This window comes from Mizuhopecten yessoensis, unplaced genomic scaffold (assembly GCF_002113885.1).
Source record: "Mizuhopecten yessoensis strain PY_sf001 unplaced genomic scaffold, ASM211388v2 scaffold10359, whole genome shotgun sequence".
Taxonomy (NCBI): Eukaryota; Metazoa; Mollusca; class Bivalvia; order Pectinida; family Pectinidae; genus Mizuhopecten; species Mizuhopecten yessoensis.
In genome coordinates, this window is record NW_018408507.1 from 453200 (window position 1) to 475894 (window position 22695).

The window sequence follows — 22695 nt, forward strand, 5'->3', positions numbered from 1 at the left end:
GTTCTTTCTGTAAGCAAGTAACACAGATTTGGTACGTCAGCATATTTCACGTACCTTATGTATGGCATCTCACATAACGAGTATATCATCTCAAGCTGCCACCAGCGTATCATTAGTTTTCTTCACTCGTTACTTGAGGAAGCATGCAATTTTGAGGTAAAAGCGTTGCATTTGAAAGTTGTGAGTTACCTCCCATGACACGTTCAGTACGGTTTTCTACACGCCGGTGATCTTTGTTGGAATTGAGGATTTCTTTAATACCATTTCATTGTAATTCAAATGTTTTAGGCAAATGCTATAGGTACAAAGATGTTGCCATATCAGAAAACTCTGCCGTTTATCGTTAAAAAAGGAGGTATACATGGTAGCTCATCTCCGCGGACTAACGAAACTACTGCAAAGTAACAACGATTTGACAAAAATAATTTAGGCCACCGTAAACACGATGAAAACAATTTCTATGCATAGTTAAATCTGATCAGACGGCAATCAAAACAAAAGCGGATTAATATAATCATCTTTAATTAATCTCCAATTATCACAGATAAATTTATCATTTCATAAACAGCAAAGGAAACATAAAAAGAACATTTTTGCATGAAATAACATTTACACGAGTATATACATTGTTGACACACATGATCCACACAGATGCTAAAAATATTAATTGATGAGCTAACTTATAAACAACCGAGATTCCTATTTAATCTAAATATGATACATGTATATCTCATTATATCTAAAGACATATCTTATTCATTTAGAGATATTTAGAGGGAATTAATAAATTTGAAAATATTTGTATTACATTGTATTAAATGGTCTCTCGTTATTGCGGTTTTTAAAAAGTAATACGCAGAAAATATTGCTGCATCAAAAATCGCAGGAAATAGCTACATAGTAGCGTAATATTTGACGTCACGCTTGACACCAAGACAGAGCGCCATTTTGAAAGGATAGCTCAACACAATTTTGCCGTTTGATGCTATTGTTTGGTAAGATTTCCAAGCAAAAATGATATCAATTGTTTTGTTATGTAATTGTTATACGGTATGTTGAAATGGTTACCAAAAACAACCACTTATTTGCCGTCAGTACCGTTTCGATTCGACAATATTTTAACTGATAAAATGGATAATTCCTAATATATACGTCTCTGTTCTGGTGATCCACATCTTATCATACTTTACAATTTGAGCAAAGGTTTGTCGCCAGTAAAAGTGTTGATAAAGCCGGGCGGAGTATATACTTCAGTATGGAAATGGTTTCACATAGATGAGCTTAAAACAAAGGTAAGATATTTGTTCATTGGTCTGAATATTTTCATTCATTCAATCAGGCATACCAGTTCTGCAAAACTCAGAATTCGGCAACCTTGTCGAATTCGGAAACATGTTCCCGAATTCGACAACGTTCAGTGATACATCATCGACTTAACAGTTTAACAGATATACTGACACCAAAGTCATACATTTTTAACAAGTATTGACATCTCAGATCAGTCATCAGAATATCACCAATGGCGCCTGATGCGTGGAAAAGCAGTTTGTGTGCAGGATTCGGTATGGTTTAATGTAACAATTAAAAATAGATTTTACGAAGGGACCGAACAATAGCATTTGCATGCCACAAATATAAATGATACATTAACTATATGGTTACTTTACATTATCGGCTACAAATATTTATAATTTTCCATAATACATTTTGTGTGGAGCTTATTAACTGATGACGTAACTTTTGACAAAAATCAAAAACTCACGACTGGCTCCACTGAAAACACACTGGTGTCCCTCAGTGAAACCTAAAGTTACCAATGCCATTTAGTCAGTAGTCTCGATCATCTAAACCATTGTCCTCTCCAACATAGCTGCGGGAACCGTAGTTTCTAGGCCCGATCCTTTTTTTAATTTGTTTAAAAAAAAAAGATCGGGCCTAGAAGCTAAGGTTTCCGCAGCTATCTCCAACACAGCACAGGCGTCTTGAAGTGAGTAAGTCGGAAAACGTCGGAAATTTCCGTAAACGAGAATATTTTTTATCGATTACGGAAAGCGCCGAAAAACATGTGACCTTGACCTTAATTTTGATTACAGGATTTTATTTTGAAATCTTGATTTGTTTAGAATGTCATTAATTGTAATTTCATTTACATAAATTATATACAAACAGCACTTACACGTCAAAGATAGTTGTATTATGCCATACATGTATCACCAAGACACTGCAACATGTCCGAACATGGAATGCTAGCTTTAACAAATCAAAGCACACACGACCCTTCACTTTTCTGCACTACACATTTCAAATTGTTTACATATGTAGAAATACTGTCCAAGCAAAGGTGTGCATGATGTATAAATGCCTTAAAGTAAAAAAAAACAAAAAACGTCGCTATATCTAACGCTATCGGGTAATGCCGTGTTGACCCTTTACACTGGTATGTAGAAGTCCTTAATATATGGAAATGATAGTATTAAACAAATAACAGGTAGGATGCTGGTAACCAAATACAAAAGGAACTATTAGCTTTTTCAATAGTAGTCGTAGACTAATGGTATGACGTCGACAGCGGTGAGATGATACATGTGTTTGTTCGGATGTTGCTAGTAGGAGCAATTCTTTAAGACAGTATGTAATAAAAATATAGTGAAATAAAATATTTATACAAATAATACGTAACTTACAGCATAATTCAATGGCAGTGTAATACCAATATAGTGTAACGTAAATTAAGTGTGATACAAGTGACACTGTATTGTGATAACCAAGTGTGTTTATGCCCCTACTGTAATGTGACACGTATTGTTTGTTTGACCACGCCCCTACTGTAATGTGACAGATGTTTTGTTTGTGAGATCACGCCCCTACTGTAATGTGACTGGTGTATTGTTTGTGTGACCACGCCCCTACTGTAATGTGACACGTGTATTGTTTGTGATATCACGCCCCTACTGTAATGTGACATGTATTGTTTGTTTGACCACGCCACTACTGTAATGTGACAGGTGTATTGTTTGTGAGATCACGCCCCTACTGTAATGAGACTGGTGTATTGTTTGTGTGACCACGCCCCTACTGTAATTTGACACGTGTATTGTTTGTGTGACCACGCCCCTTTTGTAATATGACGATTTATTGCTATTTCAAGGTGTGATAACTCTCCTCATATAATTTTACACGGCATTTTTGTTTTAGGGAAGTGTGGTGAAACAATTTCAATGACTTTTCCTGATATGTATACAATTTTAAAATAAGATAAATGTTTAGAATCAAATAATTAATACAGAACTGGACTTTTATCATCCACGGTTTATATCGTTGTTGCACTTGAGATTCGGATCTCGTAATTCCCTGTATATTTTGTACATGTCTGTTGAGCTCACTTTATGTCCCGTTATTGCATGTTCAAAAGCACAACCACTGGCTTCACGTGTCATAAACGATATCTCTCCTTCGTGAACCAGTTTAATTTTTGCCTTTTCTGCACAAATTCCTGTAATATAAATGTCTTCCAACCAAAATAATTTGGTATATAAAGAAACATGGTAGATATCTGTTGCTGCTTGTATAGACACGATGTAGCAGGTCCCGGACACATACGGAGGATACACGTCCCGCGGGAAATCCTCCTTCGCTGTATGCCACTTAGAGTTCCTATTCTGTATTGGACGAGCGCCAACGAATAGATGTCCAATTATAATCCGAGGGTGAGTCACTTTTGACAATGTCTCCATGAGATTTGGAATATTCACAAAAATATCATCATCGATTTTCAGTCCAAATTTGGCTATGTGACAATAATCTGTCATCCACTTAAGTGCACCAACTGATTTAATTGACAAGTTTCGATACGAATCGCGAAAGTCTTCCTGCACGATGTCATGATGAATCTCACTTTCTTCAAGGACTTTCTTCTGAATATTTTCCTCGTCTTGCACTCCAAGAAAAAATATAATTTTCACATTTTTTTGCTCTTTTACAAATAATCCCCATGTTTCCCGAATGGTTTGTCTTTTGGAAAACCCTGCCACACTCGTACAAACCACGATGATTAAATCGAGTGGATTATCTCCCCTGCAGATGTCAGGCTGGTTAATTACGTATGTATAATTATGGGGATTGGTAACGTTACCTACAGTTGCATTCTGATTATCTTGATCAACATTTGAATTATCTTCTTCTTGAAGTTTTCTCGACAAAACCTCTGGAGATTTTAACCTTGCTTTTAAGAACTGTTGGACACTAATTCTGACCGTTCCTTCTGGCGCAGCGGCAAGAGGTGCAAAAGAATTCGTAAGTCGATTTTCACTTAGTGACGATGCCTGTATATTGCCTCCTCCTCCGCCGCCGGAGGAGAGTAGGAATCTGCTGTGATCCTGCAGTGTTCGTTCCCTACTTGCGTCGTACGTCAGGTAAGCCAGCAGGTTGAACATACAACTCAGACAGAATACCAGCACAACGATTGTCTTGTAGTTGGTTTTACCATCCATGTTACCGAAATCCTCTGGATATGCTGAAAATAATAATGAGAACAATTAATGAACAATTCAATGCTTGGTAAGATCTTGTTAAGCTATAAACGGCATTCCTGAAACGAATATATTCCTAAAGAAACACACACTGTATCTTGTTTTAAGCCTTTGATGTTTTCCACAATCTGTTACGTCATGTTTGTTTTTTTGTTTTGTCCAGCTACTACCATTTTTGGCCAGTAATATCAATTTAATGTCTAGCTTTGTCCTTATAACTAGTTGTGCTTTTATCTAGATTATGGAATGGCATTGACGTGTGAGGATTGTGAAGAATTCGACTTTATTATCGCACTGCAAAAGATAACCATATTAAAAACAGGAAGCTATTTAAAAAGACGAATCTTAGCTTCTCAAGTAACATCTATGTTTAATGCAATGTTTAAAGGGGAGACAACTTCTGAAGGCTTATTTACAAAACGATAGGTTGTCTCCCCTCCTTATAAAACTGATGATCGTAACGATATTCATTTCAGACAAAAATGTATTTGAAAAGTAAATAAAAAACAAAACAATATCTGCCAAGGACTACACCATCATAATCCAAGGTGGTTACTTGTTTTTCCCAATTTTACAAATAGTCTCAAAATGAAACAGTCACAACTACAAAGCCACGGTAACTTATGAAACGAACTATCATCTGCCATCTGTCAAGTACCTTTTAAGAAATAACGACAATAAAATCGAGATTGCCGCATGGTGGCCATCTTTTTTCCCTGATCAGTCTCTCAAAATGAAAAACGACCAACTAAGGATCAAAACAAGAATACATATCGTATTAAAAATAGATAACGAGTACTTTTTGAGAAATAGTGATAATCACATGGAATTGTCAAAATCCAAGCTGGCAGCTCGACGGCCATCATTTAACAGTTCTGCATAAAAACGTTCTATTGTACATTTTAAACAGCTACTACATGGCACGGTGCTGCGTCCATCTAACCTACTGATATAGTCCGCTGCTTTATGAGTTGTAATGAATGGCTGCCAATGTAAACATCGCGAGCGAATTGGGAAGTGTTGTGGTTAGTACCGGTGTTTATGTGTATAGGAGTGTGATAACACACACCTCGAGCACTTATCAGGGGATACAATGATCTGTTGGACTGGTAAACATACCAGGCCATGGTCCCTCAAACATAGTGGACAGGTCGGGATTCGAGCCCGAGACACCCGAGCTCTACACAGCTCTTAGTGAGCTACGGTTACATGTTACCAGCCATCGACCCAATACCGTTACGATATCAGAAGTTTTAAAACATAAGGGAAAGCATGTCTTAGTTGTTCCTGCTTCCTTACATATATAATTATTCCTGTAACTAGAATTAGTTGAATTAAGCTAAAGGAATTAATATTTTGTTAATGATTTCAGTTATATATTACAAGAATATTCCAACAATATATTCTACCTTTAGATATAAATATTATTCATTACTGTAATGCATTCTGTTAGTTTCCCAATGGCTAAAACAACGTGCAGATATGGTGGCTGATATTTTTGTCATCTCTTTGTAGCAAATTAACGATAATTATCGTCAGTGTTACACTCAGGAATGTCTTCTTATAATAAGAATACCTTAAGGATTGTCTCCCTTGAATGAGATATTTAGAATTATCTCCCTCGGCAGTGACACATAGTATTATTTATTTAATGGGATATTTAGAATGACCTCCCTCGGCAGTGACACAGAAAAGCCTCCCTTATCTGTAACACAGATTTTTATTAATTGAATGTGATATTCAGAATTATAAATGGTCAGACGCTGTCGACTTGATGTGTCGTAGATAAAGGGTCCGACACTGTCGACTTGATGTGTCGTAGATTAAGGGTCAGACGCTGTCGACTTTATGTGTCGTAGATAAAGGGTCCGACACTGTCGACTTGATGTGTCGTAGATAAAGGGTCCGACACTGTCGACTTGATGTGTCATTGATAAAGGGTCAGACGCTGTCGACTTGATGTGTCGTAGATAAAGGGTCCGACGCTGTCAACTTGACGTGTCGTAGATAAAGGGTCAGACGCTGTCGACTTGATGTGTCGTAGATAAAGGGTCCGACGTTGTCGACTTGATGTGTCGTAGATAAAGGGTCCGACACTGTCGACTTGATGAGTCGTAGATAAAGGGTCCGACGCTGTCGACTTGATGTGCCGTTGATAAAGGGTCCGACACTGTCGACTTGATGTGTCGTTGATAAAGGATCAGACACTGTCGACTTAATGTGTCGTTGATAAAGGGTCCGACACTGTCGACTTGATGAGTCGTAGATAACGGGTCCGACGCTGTCGACTTGATGTGCCGTGGATAAAGGGTCCGACACTGTCGACTTGATGAGTCGTAGATAACGGGTCCGACGCTGTCGACTTGATGTGCCGTTGATAAAGGGTCCGACACTGTCGACTTCATGTGTCGTAGATAAAGGGTCAGACGCTGTTGACTTGATGTGTCGGAGATAAAGGGTCAGACGCTGTCGACTTGATGTGTCGTAGATAAAGGGGCCGACACTGTCGACTTGATGTGTCGTTGATAAAGGGTCCGACACTGTCGACTTGATGTGTCGTAGATAAAGGGTCCGACACTGTCGACTTGATGTGTATTTGATAAACGGTTGATGTATTTGATAAACGGATGATGTATTTGATAAACGGATGATGTATTTGATAAACGGTTGATGTATTCGATAAACGGACGATGTATTCGATAAACGGGTGATGTTTTCGATAAACGGGTGATGTATTTTGAAAATGAGGAGGCCATCAACAGTTGCTATCTATTCAATGATTACAGACCAAACATGTTTTCGTATGTTTTGCCACAAATGGAGTCGTAACAGATGGTCAGAGATCCAACAAAAATACTCTGTGTTTGTCTACAATTAGATGCTAACCAGCATATAGTTCGTATGCTGGCTATGTTTCCTAAGCTTTGTTGTATAATCTACGTAAAATAATTATCTTGAAGTTATGCGTTAAGACCGATTTACTTTATGCATTAACACGTGTACAGTTTTTGATTGTGACGTTACACATTAACACGTGTAAAGACTGAGTGTGACGTTACACATTAACACGTGTAAAGACTGAGTGTGACGTTACACATTAACACGTGTAAAGACTGAGTGTGACGTTACACATTAACACGTGTAAAGACTGAGTGTGACGTTACACATTAACACGTGTAAAGACTGAGTGTGACGTTACACATTAACACGTGTAAAGACTGAGTGTGACGTTACACATTAACACGTGTAAAGACTGAGTGTGACGTTACACATTAACACGTGTAAAGACTGAGTGTGACGTTACACATTAACACGTGTAAAGACTGAGTGTGACGTTACACATTAACACGTGTAAAGACTGAGTGTGACGTTACACATTAACACGTGTAAAGACTGAGTGTGACGTTACACATTAACACGTGTAAAGACTGAGTGTGACGTTACACATTAACACGTGTAAAGACTGAGTGTGACGTTACACATTAACACGTGTAAAGACTGAGTGTGACGTTACACATTAACACGTGTAAAGACTGAGTGTGACGTTACACATTAACACGTGTAAAGACTGAGTGTGACGTTACACATTAACACGTGTAAAGACTGAGTGTGACGTTACACATTAACACGTGTAAAGACTGAGTGTGACGTTACACATTAACACGTGTAAAGACTGAGTGTGACGTTACACATTAACACGTGTAAAGACTGAGTGTGACGTTACACATTAACACGTGTAAAGACTGAGTGTGACGTTACACATTAACACGTGTAAAGACTGAGTGTGACGTTACACATTAACACGTGTAAAGACTGAGTGTGACGTTACACATTAACACGTGTAAAGACTGAGTGTGACGTTACACATTAACACGTGTAAAGACTGAGTGTGACGTTACACATTAACACGTGTAAAGACTGAGTGTGACGTTACACATTAACACGTGTAAAGACTGAGTGTGACGTTACACATTAACACGTGTAAAGACTGAGTGTGACGTTACACATTAACACGTGTAAAGACTGAGTGTGACGTTACACATTAACACGTGTAAAGACTGAGTGTGACGTTACACATTAACACGTGTAAAGACTGAGTGTGACGTTACACATTAACACGTGTAAAGACTGAGTGTGACGTTACACATTAACACGTGTAAAGACTGAGTGTGACGTTACACATGAACACGTGTAAAGACCGAGTGTGACGTTACACATCAACACGTGTAAAGACTGAGTGTAACGTTACACATAAAACACGTGTAAAGACTGAGTGTAACGTTACACATTAACACGTGTACAATTTTGATTGTGACGTTACACATTAACACGTGTAAAGACTTAGTGTGACGTTACACATTAACACGAGTAAAGACTGAGTGTGACGTTACACATTGACACGTGTAAAGACTGAGTGTGACGTTGATTGTGACGTTATACATAAACACGTGTTAAAGACTTATTATGACGTAACATATAAACACGTGTATAAAAACTGATATTGACGTCACACGTTAAGACATAGTTGTGTTAGAGAAGCGAAATGTCAACAAAAACTAAACATGTTAACATTTATAGGTAGTTATTTTTACTGACATCCTCAGTCTTACACTGTATTTTTGATATTTTTTTTCCTTCAAACTTGAAGTCTTACGGTTTAGTTTGATTCCCTAAATCTTAACATAAGTTTTACTCTTTGGTTTCATTCCCTACATTTAAGCATTGAACTGCTTTCAGTTGGCTTTCATAGGCAATATGAATTCCGACTGGAAAAGGGCAAATCCAACATGAAGCGCGCTATTCAATACTTAAATCTTACTGGAATCTGTTAATCTCATAATTTTTTTTTATATCATGCTTATGAAAGCCAACATAAATTTGTAGGGATATATATTTTAACATTAGTCTTACCTTTAAGTTTTATGCCGAACCTTTTAAAAACAAGCCAATATTCATCATTCCGTCCTCATCGCAAAGTTTTCACACAAAATACTCAGGAAACCACAATGTATCACTTAACTTAGTTTGTAATAACAAAAATATTCCGATAAACATCAACCCCTCTCACGTTGTAGTGGTGAAGTGCTTTACATGGCGGCGCCAGACGAACTGAACCAGGTATGGAAAATGAATGTTTCAAAATTCGAAAAATAACTTAACTGTGATATGGAGTTTCAATGGGTTTTTTAAAAATGAAAATCTCCTATTTACGTTTGGCCGATGTTGTGATACGGTGAACTGTGTGTTTTATCTCTACTCGCAAGTATACTGCAATTTTACAGTGAACACGCTCTGCCTCTATAAATACTACTGATAACGCTATATCCGAGCCAGCAGCTGCCTCTTTTAAAGTTCTGTACGAGGGAGTCAAAAGAAGGAAGTTTTCAGATAAGTTTAAAGATAACGCCAACTCTGCGTGCGTTTCTTAAATATAGATTTTCTCGGAGCCAAACTCCTCTACAACATGGCTAGAGAGGCATGTCTAGAGTAGGGGCAGGTTTTGTCTGTGCAACTTAATAACAATGGAGTTTGTATGACTTATATAGCAATATAGTTTGTATGACTTATATAACAATAGAGTTTGTATGACTTATATAGCAATAGAGTTTGTATGACTTTATAACAATAGAGTTTGTATGCCTATATAACAATAGACTTTGTGTGACTTTATAACAATAGAGCTAGTATGACTATATAACAATAGAGTTTGTATGACTTTATAACAATAGAGTTTGTGTGACTTTATAACAATAGAGCTAGTATAACTATATAACAATAGAGTGTGTATGACTTTATAACAATAGAGTTTGTGTGACTTTATAACAATAGAGTTTGTTTGACTTTATAACAATAGACTTTGTGTGACTTTATAACAATAGAGTTTGCATGACTTTATAACAATAGAGTTTGTATGACTATATAACAATAGAGTTTGTATGACTATATAACAATAGAGTTTGTATGACTTTATAACAATAAACTTTGTGTGACTTTATAACAATAGACTTTGTGTGACTTTATAACAATAGAGTTTGTATGACTATTGTTCCTACTTAACATTTCCTCTGAACGTGTTACATTGTCTCGAACGGGGAATTTTACACCAACCATCTGAATATAGCAAATACAGCAGGCATAGCCAATAACAGAGATGGCCTACAATAGCAGTAACCTGCAGTTCAAATAATATTCCTACCAAAGTAAAGTATCCCAATCAGAGACGACGTACCACAGGAAGAATGTCCAATCAGAATACACCTACTACAACAGGAGTATCCAATCAGAGGTGACGTACCACACTAATACTCTCCAATCGGAATACACCTACTACAACAAGAGTATCCAATCAGAGGTGACGTACCACAGTAATACTCTCCAATCAGAATACACCTACTACAACTGGAGTATCCAATCAGAGATCACATACTAAAGTAGTAACATTCAATCAGAATACAACCAAATACAGTAGAAATCTCCAATCGGAGTAGTCCTACCACAAAAGTAGAGGTTACCTAGACCATGGACTACCAACTGTAGATGAAAGTGCATCGTTAGTACACTATACAGGCCAATAAGGACTTAATGGAGCTTTGACTACACATCAATTGGAAATCGCACTGAAGTGTTTGTGGAAAACATGGCATATTGAACAAACGAAATGTACAAATCATTTACAAAACAAATCGATCTTGAAAGGTGTGTTTATTTTATAAATATACTATTTTATCACCTAAACGTTAAAACTAGTAACCAATCAGTAGATAACTTGTAGAGTTTTATCTTAATATTTATATTTTAGTTCTGTTTCCAATGGCACAGTAAAATATTGGTATATGAATATATTTTGTTTTTTCAAAGGTTAGTACATGGTAGGTAACTACTGGGTAGCGTTGTGGGTGTAATACCTTCCCCAGTAGAACTAGTAATCCCTTTCATGATCACTGCCAGCAATGGTAGCACCAAATACCTCCGAAACAAAATATTATTGAGGACAAAAAAATATACAGGACCGCTCTCCTCCTCACAGCGACACATACAGGACCACTGTTATCATGTTTAACAGTGGTGAGATGCCGGGGGAGCACAGCGCAGCCTGCTCCCAGTGGGCTTATTTCGGCGTATCTGAGAACATCGCTAGTAATATAAGCTCCCAGACGATTTGTTTCCACCATCTGCCAAAGCAAGGTTTTTACAAAGTGTTAAGGGATTTATTATAACCTTCATTGATGCAATATGAAGTCATGGAATTAGAACTTGCCCTAAACGACGACATAACAAATTATACACAGAGACGCTTCTTAATTTATTTGTGGGAACTGTAACTCATTTTCAGATCGAGTTTTATTGATATTTTACGTCGTTGGCCATCTCTGACCGGTAAAATATCAATAAAGGACGAATTAAGGCATACTACCACGGTACTGTCCTTGGGCCTGTGTTTATGCGTAGACTGGCCCCCGTCCCTAAAATATTGAATTATTTAGAAAAAAAGATATCTCTAAAAATTTTGATCACTTGGATGTCCGATTCCTAAGTCCTAATCTAGGGGGAGATAAGCTATTGGTAAAATGCAGTTGAGAAATTCTTCATAAACACTTAGGGGATGGTAGCCAGTCTAATTTATGCAAAACAACCGGTTTGTCTGTTTTTAAATGTAACATTTTCGGGTATAAATCCCGGCGGACCTGCCATTGCTTACGCAGGCCTTGCAAGGCTTTGTCAAGGCTCACTTGAAAGCTCTATCAGATCAACGGTTTGGATTGCGATAAACAGCTATACGTAGGTCTTATGTCCAATTTGAACAGTCAGTTTCATAAACAGCAGGTGAAAATGATCTATTCTCTGTAAACAGGTGTCTCAATATGCAGTAATGACTTTTAATAAACCGGTATCAATTAATTACACATTCACTGATACACATGTGTCAGATATATCTAAACCGTGATACACAGGTGTCAGATATATCTACACCGTGTTTCAGTGCCAGGTGCTGTACGATGTCAGACAACCACTGGTTGTGTAACACCAAAAGGTATGTATCTAAGTCAGCGTGTAGATGTATCTCCGTATGGAAACAAAGCCCTATTCATGGTAGTTAATTAACTCAGCATGTATCGGTGAATCGTGGGCTGTTACTAATGGGGTAACGGTGTAACAAGACAGCTGATGGACAACTTAAGTTATAGTGTTGATTGTCCCAGGGGGACTCCTCCTCGCAATTCTCACCATCCCCCTCCCCTCCCTATTACACCCAGGCCGCGTCTGTGCGTTTGAATTACTAGATGATACGTAATTGACGTCTGTCATACATCACAGTTACTCACCACTGTGGTAACTTAACGAACATCCCGACATGGAGGCACATTTTACACGTTCAGCAAGTCAAAAAGGTATTAAAAACATATGCTCCAGTAAAGTTTGAAATAGTTGAACAAAATTATAAGCGTTATATAATTATGTTCCGAGTCTTTATACTATACAGTAACAATAACATTTATCATTCCTCCCATTAGTAAAAATAAATATGGTGGCATTGAAATATGAAACGTTTTCTTTTCTGTTGTATAACCACCATAAGGCACGGAAATGTCTGACGTAGCCTTTCTTTTGATATTTATTAGCGAGCTAGAGAACTTATATTCCTGTGAATAGAAAGGCACTACTTGTTTGATCATGAAGAATTTATTTAAAAGAAGCGAAAATATGTGAATTTCACCAAATATTCGGCAGTTCAAGTTGGGACAAATTGGCTGAGGTACATGACTTGGAAGGAGAATGAGCGATACTGGCAGAAAATCCACGAATGTGTATAAGAGCAGGAAATGCTACAGTGTTGCCGTGCCACCCATTAGCCTTAAAACAATTCGGGGCTTTAAGATCCTGTATATCAAAACATGTACAATTTTCACATTATACGAACCACAAGTGTCTATATAGGATTCCTGGTTTTAGTGTTGTTATTTGGATCCTCTTCATAAACTACCAACACCATTCCTCAGAGTTTAAGACAGAAAAATAGGCAACAATATTTATAGCTAGGCCGCCGCATGCACTTCTTCGAAGTAGCATTTACCATTTCAACGCTACCAAAATAAGCACCGATACGTTTAATTATCAACGTGGTTTACCGAAATACATAATATGTGTATTTCCTTCTTGGTAAATTGTGTGTTTTTCTGTGTTATATTTCGTGTGTGCCTGAGAAATGGACATTGCGTGTTTTCCTGTATTATATTTCGTGTGTTCCCTGAGATGTACATTGCGTGTTTTTCTGTATTATATTTCGCGTGTTCCCTGAGAAATGGACATTGCGTGTTTTCCTGTATTATATTTCGTGTGTTCCCTGAGATGTACATTGCGTGTTTTCCTGTATTATATTTCGTGTGTTCCCTGAGAAATGTACATTGCGTGTTTTCCAGTGTTATATTTCGTGTGTTCCCTGAGAAATGTACATTGCGTGTTTTCTGTATTATATTTCGTGTGTTCACTGAGAAATGTACATCGCGTGTTTTCCTGTATTATATTTCGTGTGTTCCCTGAGAAATGGACATTGCGTGTTTGTTGCTTCAGTGAAACAGACTTCCCTCAAATCCCTCAGCCTTCGAAAGGAACCAAACACAAAAAATACAATCTATCATTTACTGTACGTAGTGCACAATCGCCAACACGAAGTACAAATCAATAACCTCGCCTACATTCTACACATTTCCGCCTCTACAGGAATTAAAAATCCCAATAATTCACCTTACGTAGAAATTCATAAAGAATTTCCATTTTCTTTAAGATTTCAAATAAAAAAGTTCTATATGTTTTTAAGAAACTAAAACCATGTGCACTGTCAGTGCAACTGTTCGCTGAAAAACACGACAGTAACACATCCCGCACGTGCGGGCCCCGGTTGTTCAAAAGTTGGTTGTTAACTTTAACCAATGATTAGTGAAAAATTCAAATAATTGCCACTACAAATCAAGAGCTTTCAAAGCCAAATAAATCCTAAAAACACACCAATCTGATTATGAAAAGTTCTTTTTACACAACCAATAAGAGGTTCTATGTGACGTTTTGATGACTAGTACGGTATTGTATACTGTCACCTTCTGCACACAAAGGTGTAAAGTGTGTACGCGTTGTCCACAAAATCGATGTCAATTCGGATATAACAACTATTGTACATACGCTTACAGCGTAGCTGAATTGACATCGATTTTGTGGACAACTCGTACACATTTTACACTTTAGTGTGCATACGCTTCACCTGGTCATCTATCTGATGAAGGTGACAGTGTATATACCGTACTAGTCATCGAAACGTCACATAGAAACTCTTATTGGTTGTGTAAAAAGAACTTTTCATAATCCATACTTACCAACCCGAAGAAAATGTTTAGAAACACCAATCTGATATCTCTAAACAAATCTTAAGCAGTGAAATGGTGTCTGAGGTTCAAATATTACTTGTATTCATATTTGAAATTTTCGACAAGATTGCAATACTCTTTTGACTTTTTGACACTGAAGGGAAACTAACTTTCGGCTTCTTCTATCCATCAAACTTGGAAAATCATATATCATGGCCGAATATTTCGGCTATTTTTCAGAATCGATCACTAGCTGTCAACTGTTTTGTTAGGTTCATTTCCTCCAATTTCCCCCCCAAAAAACACCATTTACAGCATCATAACTTTCAACAATGACCTTCCAATGTAAATGACCAGACAATGACCTTCCAAAGATAACTAACAGGAACATCCCGTAGGATTACCTTGGTCTCATCCTTCCAGAGGCGATAGCCAGCTAATAGCGTCGACCTTGACCTTCCCAAAGCGACTACAACGTTCTTCCACTGCTTTAAAACATTGCAAAATGAGTCACCGTAATATATGTAAATTACGTTTTTCAGAATATGACTTAATTATTTTGTTTCAAATTCAACCACTAATTTCAATTTGTTATGCAAATGTATATACATATATCGTTGTTCTTTTCTGCATTGAACACACTTCCCCTGATTGGGGAATGGATGTGCCCGAGGTCAGACACTGAACCGTTCCAGCCTTACATTATAGCCCATACAGTCATCAAAATATGCCTATTATCGTCAATCTACGGTATATATTGCTACTTTCTATCAGCACAGTCGTTCTCACAGGAATGCACACAGATTGATAAATAGTTGTACAGGATAGGGGCGAGCTGCTTTAATGAGAATCCATGTAGAAGTTCTAGTCAGTTTCACGCTTGGTGGAAGTGCCATTCTAGGGCGTACGGTTAAACCATCATACAGACGTTGCCAGGAATTCCCTGATAGATTTTCCATGTCCCTTCGCTTCGGAACACTGCTTATCTTTCGTTTGGCATGCAATGTTTATGCTCGCTCCGAAAATCATGTTAGAAAGTCACTGATCTGCTCAAATGCGTACACAAACATGTAAGAAACGGACCAGCGAAGCACATCTACAATAATGTCTCTATGGCAAAGTTTTGGTGTTGAACAATAGTTAAATATTGTGTAAACAATAGTATATCAGGTCGTTTGCTATAACATGATGTTTCGTGAATATTTGTTATAGTTCAGAGAGTGTCGGGAAGTGACATCGGCCATAATTCTGCCATATTGAACATTTGATGTGCATCTTATAAGTGATTGAACGATATCCCGGTTTCGTACTATTGGTGATTAAATATATGTACAAAACACAATTCTCTAACAGGTATATATCGTATAACGTCTGAATAGCATAGGTTAATTCGGTAAAAAAGGACAATAGTAAGACCATTTTCATTTTTACTGCTGACCAGTGGTGACCGGAACATTTCGATCATGCTGACCAGTGGTGGCCGGAACATTTCGAACATGTTGACCAGTGGTGACCGTAACATTTCGATCATGCTGACCAGTGGTGGCCGGAACATTTCGAACATGTTGGCCAGTGGTGACCGTAACATTTCGATCATGCTGACCAGCGGTGACCGGAACATTTCTACCAAGCCACGTCATAAAACAGTGACTAGACAACGCGCGCTCACCTACGTATTGGTTATATCGCTTCCTGACGAAAGTGCCTGCAATTGAGAGTCAATGAACAGGCACTTTGTTAAATAAAAAGTATTCGACACTTCCACTAGCCTCATGGATCAAAAATGCCAGTTCTGAACACAACTGACGCGAGCAAATTACATCCTTAAGTATTTGCCTATCCCTAGAAGTTTAACCTAAGAAATTTGATGAAGTGTTGGTGTGCGCTAGAAAAATCATCTGTGTATATGTAGTTTTAAGACCCAAAGGACTAGCCCATAATATGTCTTTTTTTCTGTAAATGGAAACACAAAACACTTGCAATAGATTTCATCAAATCCACAATTATAATAGGATGTAAGGTAACGACCCTATTTTGAAGATGGGAAGCTATCATCAAATTCATTGAATTTCAAAAAACTACTTGATATTTAGATACCGGTTATGATCAGGCTTTCGTCAACTTTCACTTAGGACAGGGAACTATTTTGATTGGTAAGTTCATGGGTAAATAAACATGTCAAAAGCGTTCACTTCATTTTTTTAATTGAATAATATTTGGAAAAAAAATCAAATTATTTAGTGTAAAGTGTTGCTGCCATTTATATGTCGAGACTTTCAGGATAAAGGGTAAGGGGGAGTAGATTTAGTCACAGAGACAAAATGGCCAAATAAACCTAACTTGATACATAAATCAAAAGTTATTCCGGTAGGTGTCAAGCTGGGTTTAATTTCTAGGTCAAGCATGTAGCTCAAAACTCGGTAGACGATTTTGTTTCAGTTACTTGAAAAAAGTACCTACAAGCCGCCTTAACTACAAAAGTTCAAAGTAAAAAACTGCACACTGACCGGAAGCCCTGCTTACAGTAAACTGATCATTTTATTGGCCCAATAAAATGATCAGTTTACTGTAAGCAGAAAATAGAAATTTCCCCAATGGGGAAATTTCTATTTTGAATCGTCCAAATGACATCTTGACTGTTACTTTCACATATAGTTTCAATTTGCTAGGAGGCGAACATAGAACCATTTTGTCGATTTCAAGTAACGTTTAATGCTATATCACGTTAACTCTCATCTTATAAAATATCTCTCTCTCTAAAGCCAAGTTAATTAAATTTCTTTTACTATAAAACGTTCTTTAAAAAAACTCAGAAAAGCCAATATGGAAAAAGTGGCTATCTATGACTGCAAGAAACTCGGAAATGGAGCGTGTTTTTGGAGAAAACAGAGATCATTTCTGCGTAAGGAGAAAACGATTTACGTGCATATAGGTGTTTTTTTAAAGAATAATTATCCATCTTTCCAACGGTACTAAGTATTTATTGGTACATCAACAAGACACGTGGTTGTTCATGCAAGCAAGTCAGATTGTTTTAATTGTTGCGACATCGAGCGCTTTCCTCGTATATATGTATCATCATCGAAAACAACGGCTTTACCACTGGCTAACATAATCCCTAAAAACAACAATGTAAATTAAATACTGAGAGTTTGTATACCAATATAAAGGGTACTCACCGGAACATACAACACATTCTTACGCATATCTCGTAACCAGGCATCACCATGCACGAAGAGATTCCTATTTTTATCTTACGTTTAAGATCAATCAGAGTTCGACTTCAAAAATAAAGAGGAAACTTTATTGAAATCTTATCAGAGGTCTGACTACTAGGTCAGGTTTAAATGCCTGAGTATAAGAATCATCTTTTATAAATCACAAACAACCTGCACATTCTGACGTGTAATTTATAATATAAATTATATATAGTGTTTATATGAAATACCGCGATAATATACAATACCGCAATTATATACAATATCATGATAATATACGGAATAATGATAATATACAACATCGTGATAATATATCGTAATACTATACAACAGTATGATAATATACAATACCGTGATAATATACAATACCGTGATAATATACAATACCGCGATAATATACAATACCGTGATAATATACAATACCGCGATAATATACAATACCGTGATAATATACAATACCGCGATAATATAAAATACCGCGATAATATACAATACCGCGATTATATACAATACCGCAATAATATACAATACCGTGATAATATAAAATACCGTGATAATATACAATACCGTGATAATATACAATACCGTGATAATATACGATATTATGATAATATACAATACCGCAATTATATACAATACCGTGATAATATACAATACCGCGATAATATAAAATACCGCGATAATATACAACACCGCGATAATATACAATACCGCAATAATATACAATACCGTGATAATATAAAATACCGTGATAATATAAAATACCGTGATAATATACGATATTATGATAATATACAAAATCATGATTACATACAATACCGTGATTATATGCAATATCATGATAATATACAAAATCATGATTATATACAATACTGTGACAATATACCGTATTGTGCTTATATACAAAAATCCTATACCATGATGATATATATATTAATACAATATATGTGATGCAATACACCGCAAGAATAATTAATTTAACGAGAAATATCGGAAAAAGAATTGAGCTAGAAAAATCGTCCGCATCAGTTGTAGCAAACATTGCCTAAATCATCTTTAACTAAGCTGTACGATGTCAACATCTGGAACAACAGTACATGCTATATATTTACCTGTTTGACACTAACCTCCCATTTATTACAGCAGTATGTTTCCGTAGCGACCTGTACCAATGCCACTGATTCCAAGAATCCCGGGAACAATTTGTAATTGTCGGCTCAAAATAACCGATGATGCCAATAACACGGTAATTTCCTTCCACTACATGTAGTTACATTCTGTTTTCATTTTTGCCATTTTAACATTTCTCCACGAACCAGTCTCCTCCACCTTTGGCGATTCCTTTACCGAATGAGTTTAGCCTGAAAGTCAACAAGATTTACTCACTTTACCATGGGTTTATATACTGTAAGACATGGACTGGCTCACTACGCCGTCAGCTGTTTGGTGTTTACCGACACCTTAACATTAAAATTGTACGCTGTTTAGCATTTTAACTGTCGGTTCTAGTTTTGTATATAAAAAAAACATGGTCAACCCATATTCTATACATTGTTATAAAATATTTGGTAGCATATCATTCCTAACGATGCACTTGGGAAAGTCTTTGAACGGCTAGTAGTAAAATATGTAAATAACTATTTCTCAGATAATTCATTAATATATAAATATCAATCTGGACTTGTCACTCTACTGTTCATCAAATGATAGAAATTTATCACAAATTATGCGAAAATTTAGAAAAAAAGGCATCCTACTTGCTTAGTTTTTTGTGATATATCTAAAGCGTTCGATCGTGTGTGGCACAGGGGACTGAAAGTGAAACTAGCTAGCTATGGTATAACTGGGAAATTATTAGATTGGCTGAGTACTTATGTTAGTGATAGGAGGCAGCACGTTTTATTGGTAATGATAAGTCTTCTATTAAATATGCTAATGCTGGAGTACCCCAAGGCTCAGTACTTGGCCCTTTACCTTTTATTTCATATATAAATGATATATCTGATAATCTTAAAAGCTTATCCAAATTATTTGCAGACGTTACGTCTTTATTATGTTCTGATACGTCTCCACAGAACTTTGAAGCCACTATTAATAATGACCTAGGAAAAAATTCAAAGATTGGGCGGATAAGTGGCTGGTAAAATTCAACCCTGCAAAAACAAAAATATTGCTCATCTCAAACTTCGAACTAGACTATGATAGATGTAAAATTTAATAATGCAATTGTTGACTTTGTGGACAATCATAGGCACTTAGGAGTAGTATTAGATGAAAGCTGTAAATGGAGCTCCCGTGTTGAGAATATATATGCCAAAAAGCATCTAAGCAAATAAGCGTTCTTCGTAAATTGAAATATATGTTAAATAGAAGAAAAAAACCTATAAACAGAATATTTAGATCATACATTCTCCCTCTTTTAGAATACTGTTGTGAAGTACGGGATAGATGTACTCTCGATGATGCAGACAAAATAGAAAAACTTCAGCTAGAGGCTGCAAGGATAATTACTGGGTTACCTTCTTACGCAAGTAGAGTCTTTGTACACTGAAAGTGGTTTAGAAACTTTATCTGTGAGAAGATCAAGAAGTAAATCACAACTGTTTTTACAAAATTCATAATAATCTCGCACCGAACTATCTCGTCTCTCTACTACCCCCTTTAGTGTCAGAAAAACTCCCGTTATAACCTCCGTAATACTGAGAACTATACTGTATACCTAATTCCCGACTACAACTAACAAAAACCTCTTTTATTCCCGTCCACAATCCGACTCTGGAACAATGTAGACCTTGATATTAGACGCAGAGTTTTGTATTCAGTTTTTAAAAATACCCTCCGTAAGCAAAACTTAATTCACGATCCAAATTTTTACCTCATCGGCGACAGCAAAAGGAATATTTACATTCCAGATTACGAAATCGTTCAAGTACCCTAATTATCATCTATTTCATGCCAATTTATTTGATTTCCAGCATTGTCAGTGTGGACATCCTGTAGAAGATGCTTATTGTCTTTTGCAAAATTTAATAGTTTTTTTTTGTAACTAAAAGGTGCGCGAAAAAAAGATACCTGTAACTGAGCAAGATCGGGTTATCGCAGTCTCAGGCTAAGAATATGTAACATTCCAACATCGGCTTGCGTCTCGGTTGGGATTATGTTACATACAATATTTTATTAATCTCTGTTTAGATATAATTGTAACAAGAGAGGGCTAAGGTTTAAGAGGTAGCCGAGCTTCTTAGTTTGATAGGATGTCAGGGGTTATGGCGACTGATGATAGGAAGTAGTTCAGGGGTCATAGTGACTGGTGCTTGGAGGTCAGCGGTTATAGCGACTGATGATAGGAAGTAGTTCAGGGGTCATAGTGACTGGTGCTTGGAGGTCAGAGGGCCTTGAATTTGACATGTTCTCTGATAACATGTCATAGAAAAAGTTAGCCCCGACCAAGATCTACCAGAAGTTTGAAGCGTTCAAGCAGTACAACGAAAGCTTTGGAAGTTATGATCGTTCGAAAAACGTTTTTAAAAACTCTATTTATAGATCTGTGACCTTGAGCTTTGACATTATGATAATAACTTTGTTCGCATGCCATGTGTTCGTTGTCCTCCAATACATACTGAAATATGAACGTTATTTCTGTATTCGTTCTTGAGATAGAGTGTCCACCAGATCATTTGACCCCTGTGACCTTGAATGAAGGTCAAGGTCAAAATGCTGAACTCTATGTGAAGCCGAACATACATACTATAGATGTTCCAAATATCATCTCTGTATGTGTCTTAATTACGATGAAGAAGATTTTTAGTGAATTTTTGGAAATTTTGAATTTTGGCGGGAAAACGAAATACTCAAAGTGGCATTTTTTCGTCATTTTTGATGCGATTACCTTGAAACTTTGGAAATACCTTCATTAGAACATACCCTTTGCGAGGTGATAAAATTGAACTGATTTTGAGTTTTTCATTTTTGACCTATATTTGACCCCATAGCGAGGCTTTGAACTTGACATATTCTCTGATAACATGTCATAGAAAAAAGTTAGCCCCGACCAAGATCTACCATAAGTATGAAGCGTTCAAGCAGTACAACGAAAGCTTTCGAAGTTATGGTCGTTCGAAAAACGTTTTAAAAAACTCTATTTTAAGATCTGTGACCTTGACCTTTGATATTATGATCATAAATTTGTTCGCCTACCATGTGCTCGTTGTCCTCTAATACATACTGAAATATGAACGTTATATCTTTATTCGTTCTTGAGATAGAGTGTCCACAAGATATTTTGAAATTAGAATAAGAAATTTAAAGAAAAAACATAACAATGCCAATAGGTATTTCCAGCCGAAATGGAAATCTCTAATAACTTTACCATGTTGCTGGTCTTTCTGTGTGCAGACGAAAATACCAGCAAGCGACGAATGTACAGGAGAAAGATTTATAGCACGGGGTGTGATGAACATTAGAACATCAGACAGTGAACGAATACTAAATAGAGTATCACTAGTTCCGTCTGCATTGAGAAAGAGTATTCACATGGACAGAGATGCAATTTTACACATTTTAGTACAAAATCTAGCTTCTCCCCCCCCC

General features: G+C 36.7%; 1 protein-coding gene across 3 annotated transcripts in view; it reads right to left on the bottom strand.

Annotated features, from left to right (window-relative positions):
• Positions 1-524: 524 nt before the first annotated feature.
• Positions 525-22695, bottom strand: part of LOC110460331 (beta-1,3-galactosyltransferase 1-like) — a 42802-nt gene continuing 20631 nt past the window's right edge. The window contains exons 2-3 of one of the 3 annotated variants that reach the window (XM_021513174.1): positions 19233-19466; positions 525-4513 (exon numbers count right to left, since the gene is read on the bottom strand). In XM_021513174.1, the coding sequence (XP_021368849.1) occupies positions 3300-4513; positions 19233-19239 (1221 nt within the window). In that variant the 5' untranslated portion in view covers positions 19240-19466 and the 3' untranslated portion in view covers positions 525-3299. Of the gene's footprint in view, positions 4514-19217; positions 19467-22695 lie in introns of all 3 variants that reach the window. The other 2 variants (XM_021513175.1, XM_021513176.1) reach the window with 2 other exon arrangements.